Source organism: Anarhichas minor, unplaced genomic scaffold (assembly GCF_050575085.1).
Source record: "Anarhichas minor isolate MPS153535 unplaced genomic scaffold, ASM5057508v1 ptg000038l, whole genome shotgun sequence".
NCBI lineage: Eukaryota > Metazoa > Chordata > Actinopteri > Perciformes > Anarhichadidae > Anarhichas > Anarhichas minor.
The window spans coordinates 951,516-968,945 of record NW_027466484.1 but is presented as its reverse complement, the minus strand read 5'-3'; the positions used below and the strand labels follow the sequence as shown (position 1 = coordinate 968,945).

The 17,430-nt window shown below is 42.7% G+C and overlaps 1 protein-coding gene across 1 annotated transcript in view; it reads left to right on the top strand.

Moving 5' to 3' along the window:
- The window catches only part of kcnh5b (potassium voltage-gated channel, subfamily H (eag-related), member 5b), a 103,247-nt gene extending 87,135 nt beyond the window's left edge, over window positions 1-16,112 (top strand). Inside the window, exon 13 of the mRNA XM_076107365.1 lies at window positions 15,021-16,112. Within this exon, the coding sequence (XP_075963480.1) occupies window positions 15,021-16,112 (1,092 nt within the window). The remainder of the gene's footprint in view (window positions 1-15,020) is intronic.
- The last annotated feature ends 1,318 nt before the right edge of the window (window positions 16,113-17,430 follow it).

Genomic DNA, 17,430 nt, shown 5'->3' with positions numbered 1-17,430 from the left:
AGAAACAATGTATTCGTTCATACAGACAAAATCACTTTAAGGAACAAGAAAATGGGTACAGCCTCTTACAATAATCCCTCTCGGTAATGGTGTCTGACCACTGGAAGTGTTTGTTGGTGTCTGCATCTGCAGAGACGCTGCTGCTTTCTGTCTGGGTTTTATTATTCTGCTGTGTTCGGGACGTTTCTGGGAATCAGCCTCTATAAAAATGTAGCGACCAAGTGCCAGATCGCATCCAAGAGGAAGCTACGAAAATGCAAATATAACGAGGCAACGCGCCAAGCTGACGAAGCTCGTTCCAAAAGGAGAGGGACTCAGACATTGTCTTTCACCTCCTAGAGGAGGAGGGGCCAACTTTGAATGTTGTGTCTACTAAACCACAACCGACAGATCTCATTGTGCCTTTTAAGATTAAGAACAGATACTCAGGTCACTGTGATCTAGTTGTATTTAACCAAACCACAACCTTTCCCTAACCCTTACCGAGGGATTTGAGTGCCCCAAACATAGCCATAAAAATTTATATTTTTGCAACATTACATATTTTGGTGGAAAACAAATGTCGTGTTCTGTATTTAGTGTCGTGTTTGGAAGGTTTAAGTTCACAGTTTAGCTTTAATAACCGCTGGAGTGAGCAGTAACTCATTAGAGACCGTGGGGTACCTCAGAATAATCAGATCTAAAGTCCCTTCTTCTCTCTTAAATCAGTAGATTGCATCTCTTCTCACAGTCGTGTTTCCTGCCCAGCAGTCTCTCTCTCCCTGTTTCTATTTTTAGCAGCTTCATGATAGGAGCTCCTTCCACGTCTGCCAGCACAGAGCTGCAACGTTCCTCCCTCGCCGCCGCTTACCGCCGCTCTCTCTTATTGTTATTTCATTTTCTCATTGATGCAGTCAGAATCCAGCACACGCGAACCCGCGGTCCAGCTTAGATCCTTTTATTCAGTCCAGCCAATTGTTGTGTGAGCCAGCTGAGCATCTATCCATCACTGACTGCTGCAGCTTGTGTGTGTGTGTGTGTGTGTGTGTGTGTGTGTGTGTGTGTGTGTGTGTGTGTGTGTGTGTGTGTGTGTGTGTGTGTGTGTGTGTGTGTGTGTGTGTGTGTGTGTGTGTGTGTAACAAAGACCTACAATTCAAAAAAAGAATTTAATCATGTGAAGGATTGAGTGCACCCACACACGCACAATTTCTCCTCCAGCATTCGGGATTAAACTTCCCACACAAGTCTCCGTCTCTGAGGTATTACCTGACTTCCTCCTGCCACGGTGACACCGACGTGGTCGCAGCCTCCACAGTTCTGGTTCAGGACCTGAGCTGCTTGTCAGACCCTTCTCTCTTTCTCTCTCTCGTTTCCTGTCTCTTTCTCGGTACAGTCCGCTATCTAACGAAGGTAAAGAACATGAGCCTCATCCAGCTCAGGATCTGAATTGGGTCTTGATTATTTGTTGTTAGTTTATTAAGTTTGTCAATCAGCTCTGATCGTTATTTTTCTGATTCTAATGTAATCATAAACGCAGGATGGGTCCAACACACAGACTTCCTCCTTTACTCCCGCCATAACTACCGCCACGTAGAGCGTCACAGTCTGACGTGTAGGGCCACTGACCAAGCTGCAGCAGTGGACAAGTTGGCAGTGAGAGCTGGCTGGAAGAATCCCTCTAAAATATATTGATAAGATAAAAATGTGCGAGGGACGGTCCAGCCGAACGCTGTCACCTCTGACCTCCGACTTCAGAGACTCTGCTGCTCCACAACATCTCCAAGCTTCTTCTGCTTTTGCTTCTTACAGACGAGATAATAACTCACATGGTCACCAGAGGTTCTGGTCTGGGAAACGTAAACATACTCTTTGTTTTAAGCATTTCAACACGACAAATGCTGTCGTGTTTTCTGGGTTAGATTTTGTCTCCCGCCTGTCAACACTAACTGGACCAGACTGTTAACAAACTCCAGTTTGGTCTAACTCAGAGCTATTATCATCCTTACCTGCCTACCTGCCTCGGCCCCCTCACATTTGTCAGCCTCCTGACATATGTGAGCCTGTTCATTGATTTTTGAATTACATAAACAACCAGCTGTGTCTACATTTGGATCCTTTTTTCCTGCTGCCTGTTATTAGAGCTGTTAAACCTCCACTTCCCGCTGCTGCATCCCATTTCCTTTATTTTATTATTGCATAGTTGCAGCTAATGTGGGGTGAAAGCGAAAAAACGCCTCCACCGCAGTTGGATCGTGTTTTATTACTCTGAGTACTTTGTATAATTTACATTGCTTTGACGGACTGCTGCCTGGCAGCTGCAGATGGGAGTTTTGGATGTGTTTCAGTGTGCTGAGCTGGCTTTGGCTTTGTGCAGCAGCACTGCTGCTAATTATATACTGTACATTTCCTCTACATCGGAGCCGGCAAAGGAAGGCGAATTAACACGGCTTTTTGATTCTCACCTTCGTCAAAATGAGTCAGATGTGAAAAGACGAACACACACCTGGCCTTCATTACAGCTAAATGGTGAGGCGCGTTGACATGCACTGCAGCAACGTTTCATTTGAGCAACTCGAGGGGGAACGCATCTGTTAAAGGCTTTACCTGTTTTCAGCCTTGTACTTAAACCTGCAACACATCACCAGCTTTCAGTTGAACTTGATTGCAAACATTTCCTTATTCACACATTCAGCAGTTACAGATCAATAATATAATTCATTCATTTGAGTGTAAGTCCAACATTCTCTCTCTTTTAGCTCTGTTTTTGGTCTCCACCTCCTTATGGAATATCTTTAGCTGCTAAATGCTCCACTTTGTTCACCAGCTAGTTTTTAAATTAGTCCGTCTGCTGTCTGAAAAAGATGCTTTCCCGCTTCACAATAAAAGCCCACCTGTGGTTCTCTAGTTGGATGCTTTTAATGTGAAGCAGTTGCAGTATGAAATGTTGAGTTAGCTTCTACAGAAACTTAATCCAGCTCATAGAAGAGTAGACAGTGAGATAATCGATTTAATCAATTTAAATCCAGAATACACGAGGGCCTGCTGCATTTTAGTCACTTTACTCCCTCCTTAAAAATAGTTGATTTATCGCAGGAGACAAGTAGTACTCTTGTTGCCTGAACATAACCAAGTAGTACTCTTGTTGCTTGAACATAACCTAGTAGTACTCTTGTTGCCTGAACATAACCAAGTAGTACTCTTGTTGCCTGAACATAACCTAGTAGTACTCTTGTTGCCTGAACATAACCTAGTAGTACTCTTGTTGCCTGAACATAACCTAGTAGTACTCTTGTTGCCTGAACATAACCTAGTAGTACTCTTGTTGCCTGAACATAACCAAGTAGTACTCTTGTTGCTTGAACATAACCAAGTAGTACTCTTGTTGCTTGAACATAACCTAGTAGTACTCTTGTTGCCTGAACATAACCTAGTAGTACTCTTGTTGCCTGAACATAACCAAGTAGTACTCTTGTTGCTTGAACATAACCAAGTAGTACTCTTGTTGCCTGAACATAACCTAGTAGTACTCTTGTTGCTTGAACATAACCAAGTAGTACTCTTGTTGCCTGAACATAACCAAGTAGTACTCTTGTTGCCTGAACATAACCAAGTAGTACTCTTGTTGCCTGAACATAACCTCGTAGTACTCTTGTTGCTTGAACATAACCAAGTAGTACTCTTGTTGCCTGAACATAACCAAGTAGTACTCTTGTTGCCTGAACATAACCAAGTAGTACTCTTGTTGCCTGAACATAACCAAGTAGTACTCTTGTTGCTTGAACATAACCTAGTAGTACTCTTGTTGCCTGAACATAACCAAGTAGTACTCTTGTTGCCTGAACATAACCTAGTAGTACTCTTGTTGCTTGAACATAACCAAGTAGTACTCTTGTTGCCTGAACATAACCAAGTAGTACTCTTGTTGCCTGAACATAACCTAGTAGTACTCTTGTTGCTTGAACATAACCAAGTAGTACTCTTGTTGCCTGAACATAACCAAGTAGTACTCTTGTTGCCTGAACATAACCTAGTAGTACTCTTGTTGCTTGAACATAACCAAGTAGTACTCTTGTTGCCTGAACATAACCAAGTAGTACTCTTGTTGCCTGAACATAACCTAGTAGTACTCTTGTTGCCTGAACATAACCTAGTAGTACTCTTGTTGCCTGAACATAACCTAGTAGTACTCTTGTTGCCTGAACATAACCTAGTAGTACTCTTGTTGCCTGAACATAACCTAGTAGTACTCTTGTTGCCTGAACATAACCAAGTAGTACTCTTGTTGCCTGAACATAACCTAGTAGTACTCTTGTTGCCTGAACATAACCAAGTAGTACTCTTGTTGCTTGAACATAACCAAGTAGTACTCTTGTTGCCTGAACATAACCAAGTAGTACTCTTGTTGCTTGAACATAACCAAGTAGTACTCTTGTTGCCTGAACATAACCAAGTAGTACTCTTGTTGCTTGAACATAACCAAGTAGTACTCTTGTTGCCTGAACATAACCAAGTAGTACTCTTGTTGCTTGAACATAACCAAGTAGTACTCTTGTTGCCTGAACATAACCAAGTAGTACTCTTGTTGCCTGAACATAACCAAGTAGTACTCTTGTTGCCTGAACATAACCAAGTAGTACTCTTGTTGCCTGAACATAACCTCGTAGTACTCTTGTTGCCTGAACATAACCAAGTAGTACTCTTGTTGCTTGAACATAACCTAGTAGTACTCTTGTTGCCTGAACATAACCAAGTAGTACTCTTGTTGCTTGAACATAACCAAGTAGTACTCTTGTTGCTTGAACATAACCTAGTAGTACTCTTGTTGCCTGAACATAACCTAGTAGTACTCTTGTTGCCTGAACATAACCAAGTAGTACTCTTGTTGCTTGAACATAACCAAGTAGTACTCTTGTTGCCTGAACATAACCTAGTAGTACTCTTGTTGCTTGAACATAACCAAGTAGTACTCTTGTTGCCTGAACATAACCAAGTAGTACTCTTGTTGCCTGAACATAAGCAAGTAGTACTCTTGTTGCCTGAACATAACCTCGTAGTACTCTTGTTGCTTGAACATAACCAAGTAGTACTCTTGTTGCCTGAACATAACCAAGTAGTACTCTTGTTGCTTGAACATAACCAAGTAGTACTCTTGTTGCCTGAACATAACCAAGTAGTACTCTTGTTGCCTATATATCCTTTGACTGGCTCATAACAGCATAGAAAGCGTGGGTTTGATTTCATGAACATCTTAAGGATTCTAACTTTAAGTGAATCAAAGTCAAACTTCAGACCTGTAGACCTCTTTGTTAGTCCCGCTTTACTTCAGTAAGGACAGCAGACGTCCTCCTCATCTTCTGCTCAAAACCATTTAATCAAGAAATACTTCCTTTCCCCCTAAATGCCCTTTTTTACGAGATCTTCCACCTCTACTCGCTTTAATGTCGGCTCAAAAGGGAAAAGTCAACTTATCTGCCTTTTTCTTCTTCTTAAGTCCCGAGTTTGAACTTCCTTCTTATGTTTTAGACTCTGTGATCAAAAGACCGCGAGGTTATTACTTAACATTATAGTTTAAAAGGCTTCGTGTTGTAAAAGTGATGTTTTAAACAATATTACATTCTCTGTTTCTTGATGTAATTTACAAAGCAGGGTCACACTGAAGACTTTAAACTCAATAACTCATTTAATTTGATACTAAAATGGGAAGAAAATAAAGCAAAACTCATCAAGAGTCCATTTAAAAGTGTCTCCCTTATCGATGTGGAAGTTAACTGTGAGAGACAGAAGACGTCTGGTTCAGTTCCAATCTAAAGTTTCAAGACCTTGTGTGGCCTCTACGGTCGTCTCCTCAGTTCCTTCATGAAACTCTTGATCTTTCTCTGACTGTCAGTTGTTTTTTGTACTGTGGATCAATTCCATCGTGGCCGAGGTTCAGTAAATTATGTTTAGATAACCTCATAAGTTCAGAGAACACTAAATAAAGCCCAGAGTTTTGATGCCTCACCGGCTGCCTCCCTGTCTGAATATGGAAAGCTGAGAGTGCGAATAAACGCCTCTATTTTCACAAACATGTTGAGAAAATGCCGTTTTTTGTTATGGTAATGAGCCCCTCCTTCTGTTTTGCATAGCCAGTAAGCCCAAAGTTTCTGTAACCAAATCGGTCAAGAGTAAAGCCGGACCAAGTGTCTGCCATCGTTAGAATGTGATCTGTGACGTGAAGGTAATTTTAAAAGACAAGGTAATGTGATCATATTCTCAGGTAAATCAATACGTGATCGTCCAAACTGTACAATTCTCAATCATCAGTGAATGAAGACACTTGTATAGTGCCCACCTGCTGCAGTGACCGAACCCAAGAGTTATATTCACACTACAATGAATAAAAGGGGTCATTTCAAAAGACGATGAAGGCAGGCAAAGGGATTGTATTATCAGAAAAAATACTATTTATTCTCCGAGTACTGTGCAATTCTCAAAGAAATCAAAGAGCACATCCTATCAATGGCAGACATAGTAAAAAACAGCGGTTTTGACTGCTTTAAAACGCCTCAAAAAGCAGCATTCTTAACATAAATCGTGTGGAATTCCAGCCGTTTAATGGCACTTCCGGCTTTCCGTACTTGAAGCCTCAGCAGAGGTAAATGTGTCTGACTTCTCTCTGCTCTGTCGGTCTGTGTTTCTGCTGGTTTATCAGAATGTGACCTGTTACACAAACAAGTCACGCGCCTTCTCTGATGGGCTCCTCTGTCATTCCCGTCACGCCGCTCTCGCCACATTCACGCGCATCCACTTCCGCGAGAGAGAGAGAGAGAGAGAGAGAGGAGGGTGACATCAGCTTGAGGAAATATCACAATAAAAAGTGCTCAGAGAGGTAATCATGACCCACAATGCTTTGCAGCAAATTCCTCGCGGACCACATTTGATTTTGAGTTTGGTAGACAAGAAGCAGAAATCATGCTTTCTCTCTTTCTGGTCATATTCAGGATACTATTTTAAATCCTCTCTCCCTCTGTTGATATAGTTCTTCAGGCCAGTCTTTACTGTAACTTATTTACTACAGCAGGCCTCACTTCTTCATTAGATTCCCAAAATCTTCAAAATCAAAGGTTTGTTTATTATATCAGCACTGTGAGATTGACTTTCACGTTCAAAGCTCTGATGCAGCACGAGGAATGTGACTGACCGTGAGTATTGGCTGGATTCTGAAGATCGTGATTCAGAGGTTTTTGATTCAATATATTGAATATATTACAATACTGTAAGCAAGGCGTTGTTTTAGTTTAATATAATACATTTAGGAAAACTGTAAAAATATAAAGAACACACCATCAGCGAGAAGTGTTTGCATAAACCTGCTGCCAAACAAACCCTTATATACTTATATATCTTGTTACATTTATTGTTATCCTACTTTAAATGCGACTTCTACACCAGACAGAATTTTGTTATTGGACGACTCTGCAAAAATTTGGTTGACATTCATTGACAACATTTTTAAAAGTCTCTCTGACAATTAAACTGTGTTTTGTTTAAATGTAATTTATTTAAAAGGGACCATATACAGTTTAAAACGTAATTGTCACCTTTACCAGATTACAGCTTTTAGCTCATTTGCATCTGAACACTATACGCGATAATTCAATATGACAATTTATTGTCTTTCAACGGAAACATATTGTGATGAAGTCATATGTGGAGATGTTGTGACGCACAGCTACGTCGTCTGAACTGAAAACACACACTGACTCAAATCTCTCAGGAACATCTGATTAATTTGCACGAAAGTTCTTAATTAAATGAGAAAATACTTTTCATTTACAAGAGAGTATACAAAACCATGCGGTTATTTCATACAGACTACCTATTTATTGAATTAGCAGAAAACATGCTATAAAGCAAAGTGTGAGCATCTAGCTGATAAAAGAAATGGCATGAATAACATTAGCGTTCATACATACAGTGCTATATACGTATCTTATGTCTGTACTTGCATGTAATATTACATAATATATCCTCTCCCCTACCTCTTTCTCTCCGCTCGATGTTTATTTCATTCCTTCCCTCCAGTCACAACATCACGGCCTGGATGAAATGAAGACATTACTCAGCTTAACCAGCGTCTCTCTGTGAAACCCTAAATCAACCCCGACACTCTGTTTCTGCTCTTGAATATTTAAACAGGCGCGGCGTGCAATTTGGGTATCTGGTAAACATAATGTTTCATTTGTTCCGTCTGTAGCTGGTGCTCCGGTTCTAGAGGGGGAGGTTCGTGTTTGAACAGTCTTTAGAACGAGAGCTTTGAAGGGTGAGACCGAAATAGATTTTTGGCGCCGCGATGTTTAGAGAACCTCCGCGCTCATGTAAGAGTGTAGACGCCGCTTCCCTTAGAGCGATACCTACTCTCTGTTTCAGGGAGGTAGATTCAGTCACTTTCATTTCTCACAATGAAGCAGAAGAGCGTGCATGACTTAACACGATGCCACCAGCTGTCGACACTGCAACCCTTCTACAATTGGCAATAACCATTTAACACATTTTTAACACATTTTTATGTTATTTTTTAAATAAAACATAAATTAGGTTGACGTATTGATGGTACTGCATGTTAAATAATAGGTGAATGCAATTTGAGTGATTGGCTTTATTTATGAATTTAAAAAAGCTTTTTTTATGATAAATGCCAATGAGCTGGAGAGGTTTTAATGACACAGATGTATGTGCAGATATTGGTACAGTTGGAAGTGATGCAGAGGTCAGGCGGCAACCTCCCGTTCTGAAAAGTGAAGCCAATACTGAAGTGTAAAGCTGCATTCTCTCTAGTGTCCACCAGGGGGCGACTCCTCTGGTTGTATAGAAGTCTATGAGAAAATGACTCTACTTCTCTCTTGATTTATTACCTCAGTAAACATTGTAAACATGAGTTTATGGTCTCAATCTCTAGTTTCAAGTCTTCTTCAATACAGCATGATGTTCATTTAGTACATTATGGTCCATTTAGAGTCAAACAGACCATAAAGCAGGGGATGCTTTAGGGCGGGGCTACACAGTGATTGACAGGTCTCTACCAGGGACGTATACGGCGTCTCTATGTCACTCCTCCTCAGTCCAGATATGGTCTTCCTGGTTGCCAAAAGAAACAGCATGGCGACGACCGTAATCCAAGATGGCGACGGTGACATCACCAAACTCGAGGCTTCAAAACATCGGCCCTTAAACCAATGGGTCAATGTCACGATGACTACGTCCACTTCTTACAGTCTGTGGGAAAAGCGCATGAAACAACAAAGCAACACTGATTATTGTCCGATTGCCTGCCAAAGAGCAGCCTTTCTAAAAATGTAAAAATAATATCTGAATCATGGTCTTGCCTTAATGGAAGTCACTGACACGAGCAGAACTACTTCATTAATGAGGCCGAGTTGATTGTGACTCACTGTTTTATTGGGTACATGTGTAGATTTGGCTCCTGATGTAACGAGGAAGGACACGCTGGACCCGAGCCATCGTCATCCGTCAGTCCTCTCACCTCTGCAGTCACTTACAAGTTCATTTGAAACTGGTGCATCACACATGATAATGGTGGAAGCACAGTTCTTTAAGTTCTTTAAGTTTTTTCAGAGAGCTCTTTACACAAGAAGGGAGAAACAGAAAACAAACTTACTTTTCTAATTCCAGATGCCACAGTTACAGAAATCCAGGACTATTGTTGTAAACTCTGGATTCTTCACACCAAGAGAACCATTACTTACCTGCTACCTCTGGACCAACACACTAGCAGCTGACTTCTGTGTTCTTGTTCCTGTTGTGATGTTAAGCATGTACATTTTGTGTAAATCCAATTATAAACCTAATACTTAATGTTGATCAAATGAATACATCCAATACATTACCTCCTTTAAATTGCTCTGATCCAGATCCTCTGAGAGAAGCTTTAAAGGCAACAGAAAGAGACCTTTTTGTTTTGCTGTCAGACTTTACGGTCAGCAGGACAAGAGGGTTCTCCAGATACCGGATCAGAAAACATGCATTTATTAAAAAAGGGCTTTGAAGATTAAGAGAGCAGACTTTGTGTTCAGTCTTGCAGCTGAAGCAACAATCTGTGCAGCAGAGGCCCTTCACATACAGTTTGAAGTAATGGGATAAAGAGATATGATGTTAATTGTTAATGCAGTTCTTGGACGACACAAACATAAATAATATAAATAATCTAAGCTGACATGCACCAAAGTCACCAAACAATTTGCATAAATAGGTTCATGACGATATGAAGATCAATTATAAGATCTGAAGGGCCGTTACAAAACTCAACTCATACAACGGTTCGTATGATGTCTTACAAGAAGTTACTCCTCAGTTTTCTATGAAACGTTACCAAACCTCAAACACCGTCTTTTAAAAATGATCTTCCGTCTCCACCAGAAGCGAGGTTTAGTTTGAATCAACGGTAACTTCTCGTTCCACACGGGGAGCGAACAGCGATCTCCTGACTGAAAGCGTTTGTTGGACCGAACCACCTCCACTCCAAAGGATCCTGAAGGATCCATGACGAGGCACAAAATGACCCAACTGATGCAGAAGAAAAGGTTACATGCAGTGTGTTCTAAGGATGACGTCGTAGTTCCTCGTATCATCTGACATTTCCCTTCCTGACTCACTCTTCTCTTTGTCTCTATGTCTCTATGTCTCTATGATGTGTATTTGTTGTTGTTTTTTGTTGTTATTTCTGGTGGACTTCCTGTTTGGTGGGTAGCCAAATCCCCCTCCAGGCTCTGCTTCTTAATTTCCTTTTCATTAGCATATGCATCCTAACAATCTGCATGTGGAGCTCTCGGGAGATCGCCGCAGTGCTCTCTGGAGAGTGTGTGGTGAACTATGAGACACCAGACACTTTCGTCTGCCTGGTGTCTTTTTTAGACAAACACACCGTTGTTGACGTGGCCCATGTGACCGCGACTGTATTTCAGAAACGCAGGTGTGTGTTGGAGCTGGCGGCAGGCGCCTGTGACATAACCGCCGTTTCCACTACGATGCAGACGTCTGTGTTGTTGTGTCTGTGATTGAAGGCTTCTGGTACTGTGCTGCTGTTGTAGATACAGTTCCATGTGTGCATGGACACTGGAGAGTAAAACAAGAGAATGAAACTTGTGCAGCAAAATAGAAAGACTGCCGATAAAGATCCTTCAACTGAGCGCGTTGTTCAGAGAAGGCTTGTTGAAATGGTTGCTCATCTTTCTCAATGCTGAAATAATTCATGCTGTCTCGTGCAGCTTTGACTGTCTACTAAATATACAGTCTATTTCTTGAGAGGGAATTGTGCAGCTTTAAACCTTCTCAAGACTAAAACTCACATGAGTTGATACAATTAAAGACTTGACTGGAAGACACGATTTCAGACCATTGAGCTGTTTATTTTACTACTTTGTCTATTTACGTCCTTTCCAGTTTCATTCCTCTCTGTTCTGAAGGTTAACACAGACGGGTTTGTTCACACTTCATTCATCTTTTTAACGGCTGTTGAGAGTATTTACAGAGAAATATCCAAGATTCATACAAAGAATGCCTGATTTGCATATTTAAACATACAAATAAATCCGAGAATAAAAAATTAAGAATAAAAAAGACTTGTAATACAAAAAAGAATTGTCTTAAAGTAATCAGCTGGTGAACTTTCATGGTGATCTGTTAGTTGAAATGTTAAACATTTTGTGTACAGTATGTACGGCATTCAGTTAACATTTGATAACAGAGTTCAAATACCAAACATTTAAAGTAAAAAACGCAAAGACATCGGTGGTGATTAGATGTTTGTCAGCATTTTAAAAGTCTCTCAAAGAAGCAAATGACTCACCAGAGGAAGAACATCAAATAGTTTCACATTTTGAATTACTTATGCAAGTATTCAATAACTTATGATGTAACTTCATAAAACTATTCGGGTAATAAGCTAATTACATTAGATGACATGATGTAATATGATTCATGACCTCTGAAGTAATCATACAATTAATATGACAGCTGTTCATCCGAGTGCCTCTCGAGGAGCCATTTATCCAGATATTCATAGAGAGAGAGTCATTCAGCAGCATTACTCATAACTCCGTGTTGTTGTTGTTGTTGTGCATGTGTCCCGCTGGACGGCTGCTTCACACTGTGAACGAGGCTGTCGTTTTGTGACAGACGGACGGAAAAATTGGGTCAGAAGAAATTAGGCTGAATGTGAGAAATGTGTCGGCCTCTCGACCCGTCGCCACGCGGTCAAAGCGCTCATCCTGCAGAGCTGTGAGGCGTGTTGTTGCGCTGCCAACCGGTTGTTTTCTTCACAAGGTTTTAAAATAAAACCTCTGACTGACGGCCAAAGTCTGTGGATGAGGGAGAAATGCAGAGCGGCTAATGTATCGCTGTCTTTTCCCTTGAGAGGAAGCAGCATTATGTGTTAGTACCGGAGATCTTTACTCTTGCTGTCATGTGCAGATATTAAAAAGAAAACGTTGGTATTCGACGTTTCTTGCTCCAGCTTATTTTTTGTGTGTCTTAAATTGTTTTGAACAATCTCCGGTAAGTGGACCTTGAGTGGAGATTCATTTTTTTAAATGCTGTTTTCAAAGTTAAAGGATAAAGTGTCGAGCTCCATTTTTAATTAAGGCAACGTGAACGAGAAGTGTGCAAAAATATTGACACCTATGAACATCACAAAGTTCAACTTCCAACTTTCCCAAGTTTGAGAAGACACCAATGGAACTGATGGATGTTTGTCTGAACTGTGTTTGTCCGGTGCAGAGCCTGTAGAGCACAGAAAAACATTTTTGATGGAGTGTGAATATGGGACATAAACTTCAGGTGTCCACAGGGTTCTAATGTGTTCACCTGTCAGGTGTTTTATCATGTGAATGTCTCTGTGTTTTCAGAGCAGGATTATGAGCCGTCCGCTGGCCAAATCTCTGCCCTTATTCCCAATAAAATGGATAAACTGGCCTCGAAACGGGTAAGACAGGCATGAGATTCAGCTGAGTGTTTCTGTGAGCAGGGACCAGGTTGAGCAGTTGTTAAGTTGACGGGAAACTGACATGTGACAGAAACTCTAGGCTGGACTCAAACCCAGGATGCTGTGGTTTAACAGGTGCATGTTGGGCCCATCTGAGCCAGGACCTCCAACGTGCTATTTTCAGCCCGTTAAAAAATGATCGTAAAGAAAATACATTCAGCCCAAACACATGTTGAACACCAAAACAAGATTTGTGCACCATATGTTTATGTTTAAATATAACAGAGCTTTAATGAAAAAAACTCTTTATTTTATTGATCTGACACGTTCAATTTAAGTGACACTTCAGCAAACACTTTCGGCACATTCAGTTTAATTGACTTTTAAACATCTTGTGTTCCGTTATCTCAAAAGCTAAAATCTCAGACGTCTCCAGTTCGATCTCTTTGGCAGCACCTATTGCCATAAATAATAAATGCAGGTTTGTTTCTGGATCTCGCTTCCCTAAAATCCAAACGGTGTCAATCCAGCCCAGTTTGTACCGCTTCAAATGTAAGGACTGACCACCAGTGGACCGTAGACTCAATCGCCCCCATTTGGCGACAGACACTTAACAGACATTTAATTAAATATAAATCTTTGAGATTATTTCTTAAACTTATCAACTTCTTGGCATTATCACTTCAGCCAGCGCTTCAACTCCTTTCAGCTACTTTACTTCAACACTTCAACTCCTATCAACATTAACAGACTCTTCTTCTGTCAGTACTCTTATTTCCACTTTAACACTTGATTTGAAACACAATTTCACTTCAACTGACACTTCAGCTCCTTTCAAGCCTTTAAGTGGCATCAAAGCTTGTTTCAATGGAAGCGAGCACACTTCAGAAAATGTAGCTTTTCAAATTAAGATTCTAAATGTTTTTAAATTTGAAGAAAATACACTTTTAAGGTGAGCAAGGAGAGACAGATCTGTTAGGGTCTTTGCGAGTTATGCTTTCTCTAACTTGCATCATTCATTTTTGGGCAATTAGTTTAGTGGAGATCTGTCGGACTGTCTCCACTATGCGACTGACAACATTCATAAATGTTGGAAATTAAAAGTGGAAGCTCAGCCATGCTTCCATCGGGGAATATAGAAAATAAAATACCCAGGCATCCCTTCTTGTTTTTTTAAAACCTGAAGTGTTCTTCACTTCACTGTTTGGATGCACTTGGTTCTTGGAAGCGACTGCAGCTGCTGAAGTTAATACGAAGTGACTGTTAGTTAATGGAGATTCATTGTATTTGATCCGGTCACATCAGCGTCATAAACCCACCTGTGACGGACTCTTGTGTTGATTAATACAGAGACAGAAGACTCATTGTTCTCTTCAGAAGGAGACGAGGAAAGAAAAAAAAAAACTTTTCAATGACTTTCAATCAAACCACACTCTACATGTCAGAGTTAATTCACTTAATGACACAGGTTGTGCCTCCAGGCAGTGTGCTCGGTTCGGCTCAGGAAGCTTCCAGCAGCAGGAGCTGGACGAGCAGGAAGTATAGACGGACGAAAAGCAGAGTTCAGGAGGTAGAAATGGTCGGTTATGGAGACTGACAGCAAGGTGGGCGACTCCCCTCGCTTCCATCTTTAACTCAAAGATTGACTCAGCTTGCCAGCTATTGGGGAGCATTCTCATTTCAACTTAAGAATAACACTTAAATGGGCAGTTGGATGGCTGACTGCCTCCCTGTCAGGGATTTCTGTCATTCCCAATGTAATTAGTGTGTAAGAGGAGCCAGGAGAGAGTGGCGCCACTCAGGCTGAATGATACGGGGGGGGGGGGGGGGGTGTAGGAGCACTGATGGATAATTTAACGCAGATCTCCAGAAGCCAGCTACACTTTTGCAGTACCTGAGTGCAGTGCAGAGGATTTCTTTCTGACATGTGATTGTGCTCCAGTGAGAGCCGACTGACACATTTCCATAATTATAAATCTTCCTCTTTTATCTCCAGTGATTAATGTGAGATCATTATTATTCATAGTACTCATGTGTTCTGATAAGCGCCTTCTGTGTGCAGATCATTTTCCGCAAGATCAGCGATGTGAAGAAGGAGGAAGAGGAGAGGCAGCGGGCGAAGAACGAGGTGCAGCTCACCATCCCGCAGGACCATCCGGTCCGCAAGCTCTTCCAGAAGTTCAAGCAGCAGAAGGAGCTCCGCAACCAGGGAGGTGCTGCCACCTCGCAGCTGGACCTGGAGAAGAACCAGCTGCAGGTGGAGCAGCACCACCTCCTCCACCACCAGCAGCAGCACCTGCACCCCAACAGCCTGCAGCTGGGCCACTCCAGCCTGCAGCACTCCCTGCCACTCAGCCTGCAGCGGCCCCCGTCCTCCATGCAGAACGGGGCTCCGCCCAGCAGCAGTGTGCTGACCGTGTCTCAGGTGACGCCCATGCAGAGCTCGCTGGCGTACAGCCCCCCCGGCGAGCCCCCCGTCAAGCAGAACAACTGCGACATCATGGAGCTGCAGCCCAGCTCGAGTGGAGGCGGAGGCGAGCCGACCGTCAGGGTCAAAGTCAGCACCAGCCCCGCGTTGGCGAAGCCCGTCGTCAAGGCCAGCGGCTGGATGCGCCTGAAAGGCAACACGGCTCCGGTGGAGGCCAGGAAGGAGGGGCTTAACAACAACGTCAAGGCCGTCTCTGTGGAGATGCTCTCCCAGGAGGGCAAAGGTCAGGAAGCAGGAGGGGGCGGGGATGTGGAGGAGGGCCGGGTGCCCAGCAACAATCCCCTCCGCAAGACGGACTCCTGCGACAGCGGCATCACCAAGAGCGAGCTGCGGATCGACCGGGCGGGGGAGGCGCTCCTCCACAGCCCTCTCCCCGGAGGAGCGGGGTCCCCTCACCCTTTCTGCCCCGTGCCGGAGCAGGCCCTGCAGGCCGCGCTGCACGAGACCCGGCTGGAGCTCCGGGGCGACATCCAGACTCTGGGGGGCCGTCTGGGCGCCCTGGAGAGTCAGGTAGCGGAAATCATCAAGCTGCTCTCGGACAAGAAGCGTCCATCCTCGGGGGCGCCGTCGGCCTCCGCCACGCCCAAAACCAAAATACAACGTCAGGACATTTTCACCGTTTCTAGGCCTGTTTCTCCGGACTCGGAGAAGGACGACGGGCTCTGAAGAGAGCTCAACCAGTGGTGTGGAGAGAGAACCGGAGCACACGTGTGATCACGTGGCACATTGTTCTGCTACGATCGTGATTATCAGTTCAAGGGTTTCTTTTGGTGGGCATCCAGCGCCGTCGGATCCAGTTACGCCACTGGTCTTTAACAAACACTGGCTTCTTTAACATTTGCACACTGACTTCTATCTCCAAGTCACGCCAGAGTCCAGCACTCCGGCGTGACGTGGGTCCCGTTTTTTGTGATTGTACAGACCTCTCTATGCATGTCCAGCTGGATTCTGGCCTGCCAAAGAACGACTGACCGTACTTATTGCCTGTATATTATGCAGTTGACTGCATGCAGAGTTTAAAGAGACGTTTTATTGAGCTACACTGTACATATGAATTTTTTTCATTGATAATTTACTATGTGGACATTCAGGGTTTGCATACTGGTAGCACTATAGACATTGAATAACAAAAGGGTTTACTGGCAAAGGGATTGTGCATGGATTATTTATTAATAGAGATGAAATAGAAGCTTGATTCTCAAATGTGATGAAGAAGCATTCCTCAACACATGAAGGGAAGTTTCTGGTATGTTTTATATATTAATTATCAATTTTGCTTCTTATAATAATTTATATTTTTGATTACGGAGATGCCCTTGGCCTCAGTTAGTTGTCGGGTGAAACCTTAAATGGTTATTTTGTTAGAATCCTCCTCGTGTCTATGCATCGCTCGGGTACGCCGCTTGAATATAATAATGTCTTTTTTTTGTTTTCATGTCGGTGAATGTTTGTTTCTTCTTCTTCTGTTCGTTCCATTCCTCTGCATGAATCAGGGATGGCTGAATGCACTTTGGGTGAAGGCTTTTTGGGGGAAATAGCACGGAGTTTAGTTCACATGAAGGTCCACTCAGCACAGTGACATGTAATCTCACACATCTTAACCGTCTTAACCAGCGAGCGTCGCGCTGAACAAAGAAAACCCGGCTCAGAATTCCGTTAACCACGGCAGCTTCACCGCAAAAGAGCTCAAGTGATTAAACAAATGGAATACTGTACTTTTTAACGATATCGGTTGTTCTAAAGCTGCATGCAAAGGAGTAGTTTTATGCTCCGTAGTGCGTACACACACACACACACACACACACACACACACACACACACACACTCTTCATGCACAGTGTCTCTTGATGTGAACCCTGACGGCCCGCTGAGACTTTTTTTCTTCACAAAAGGCAGATGAGTCGTTTTTTGTCTGAAGTCGAGGTTTTTCAGGTCTTGTTAGATTCTGACGCTGCCCCCCCAACACACACACACACACATGATC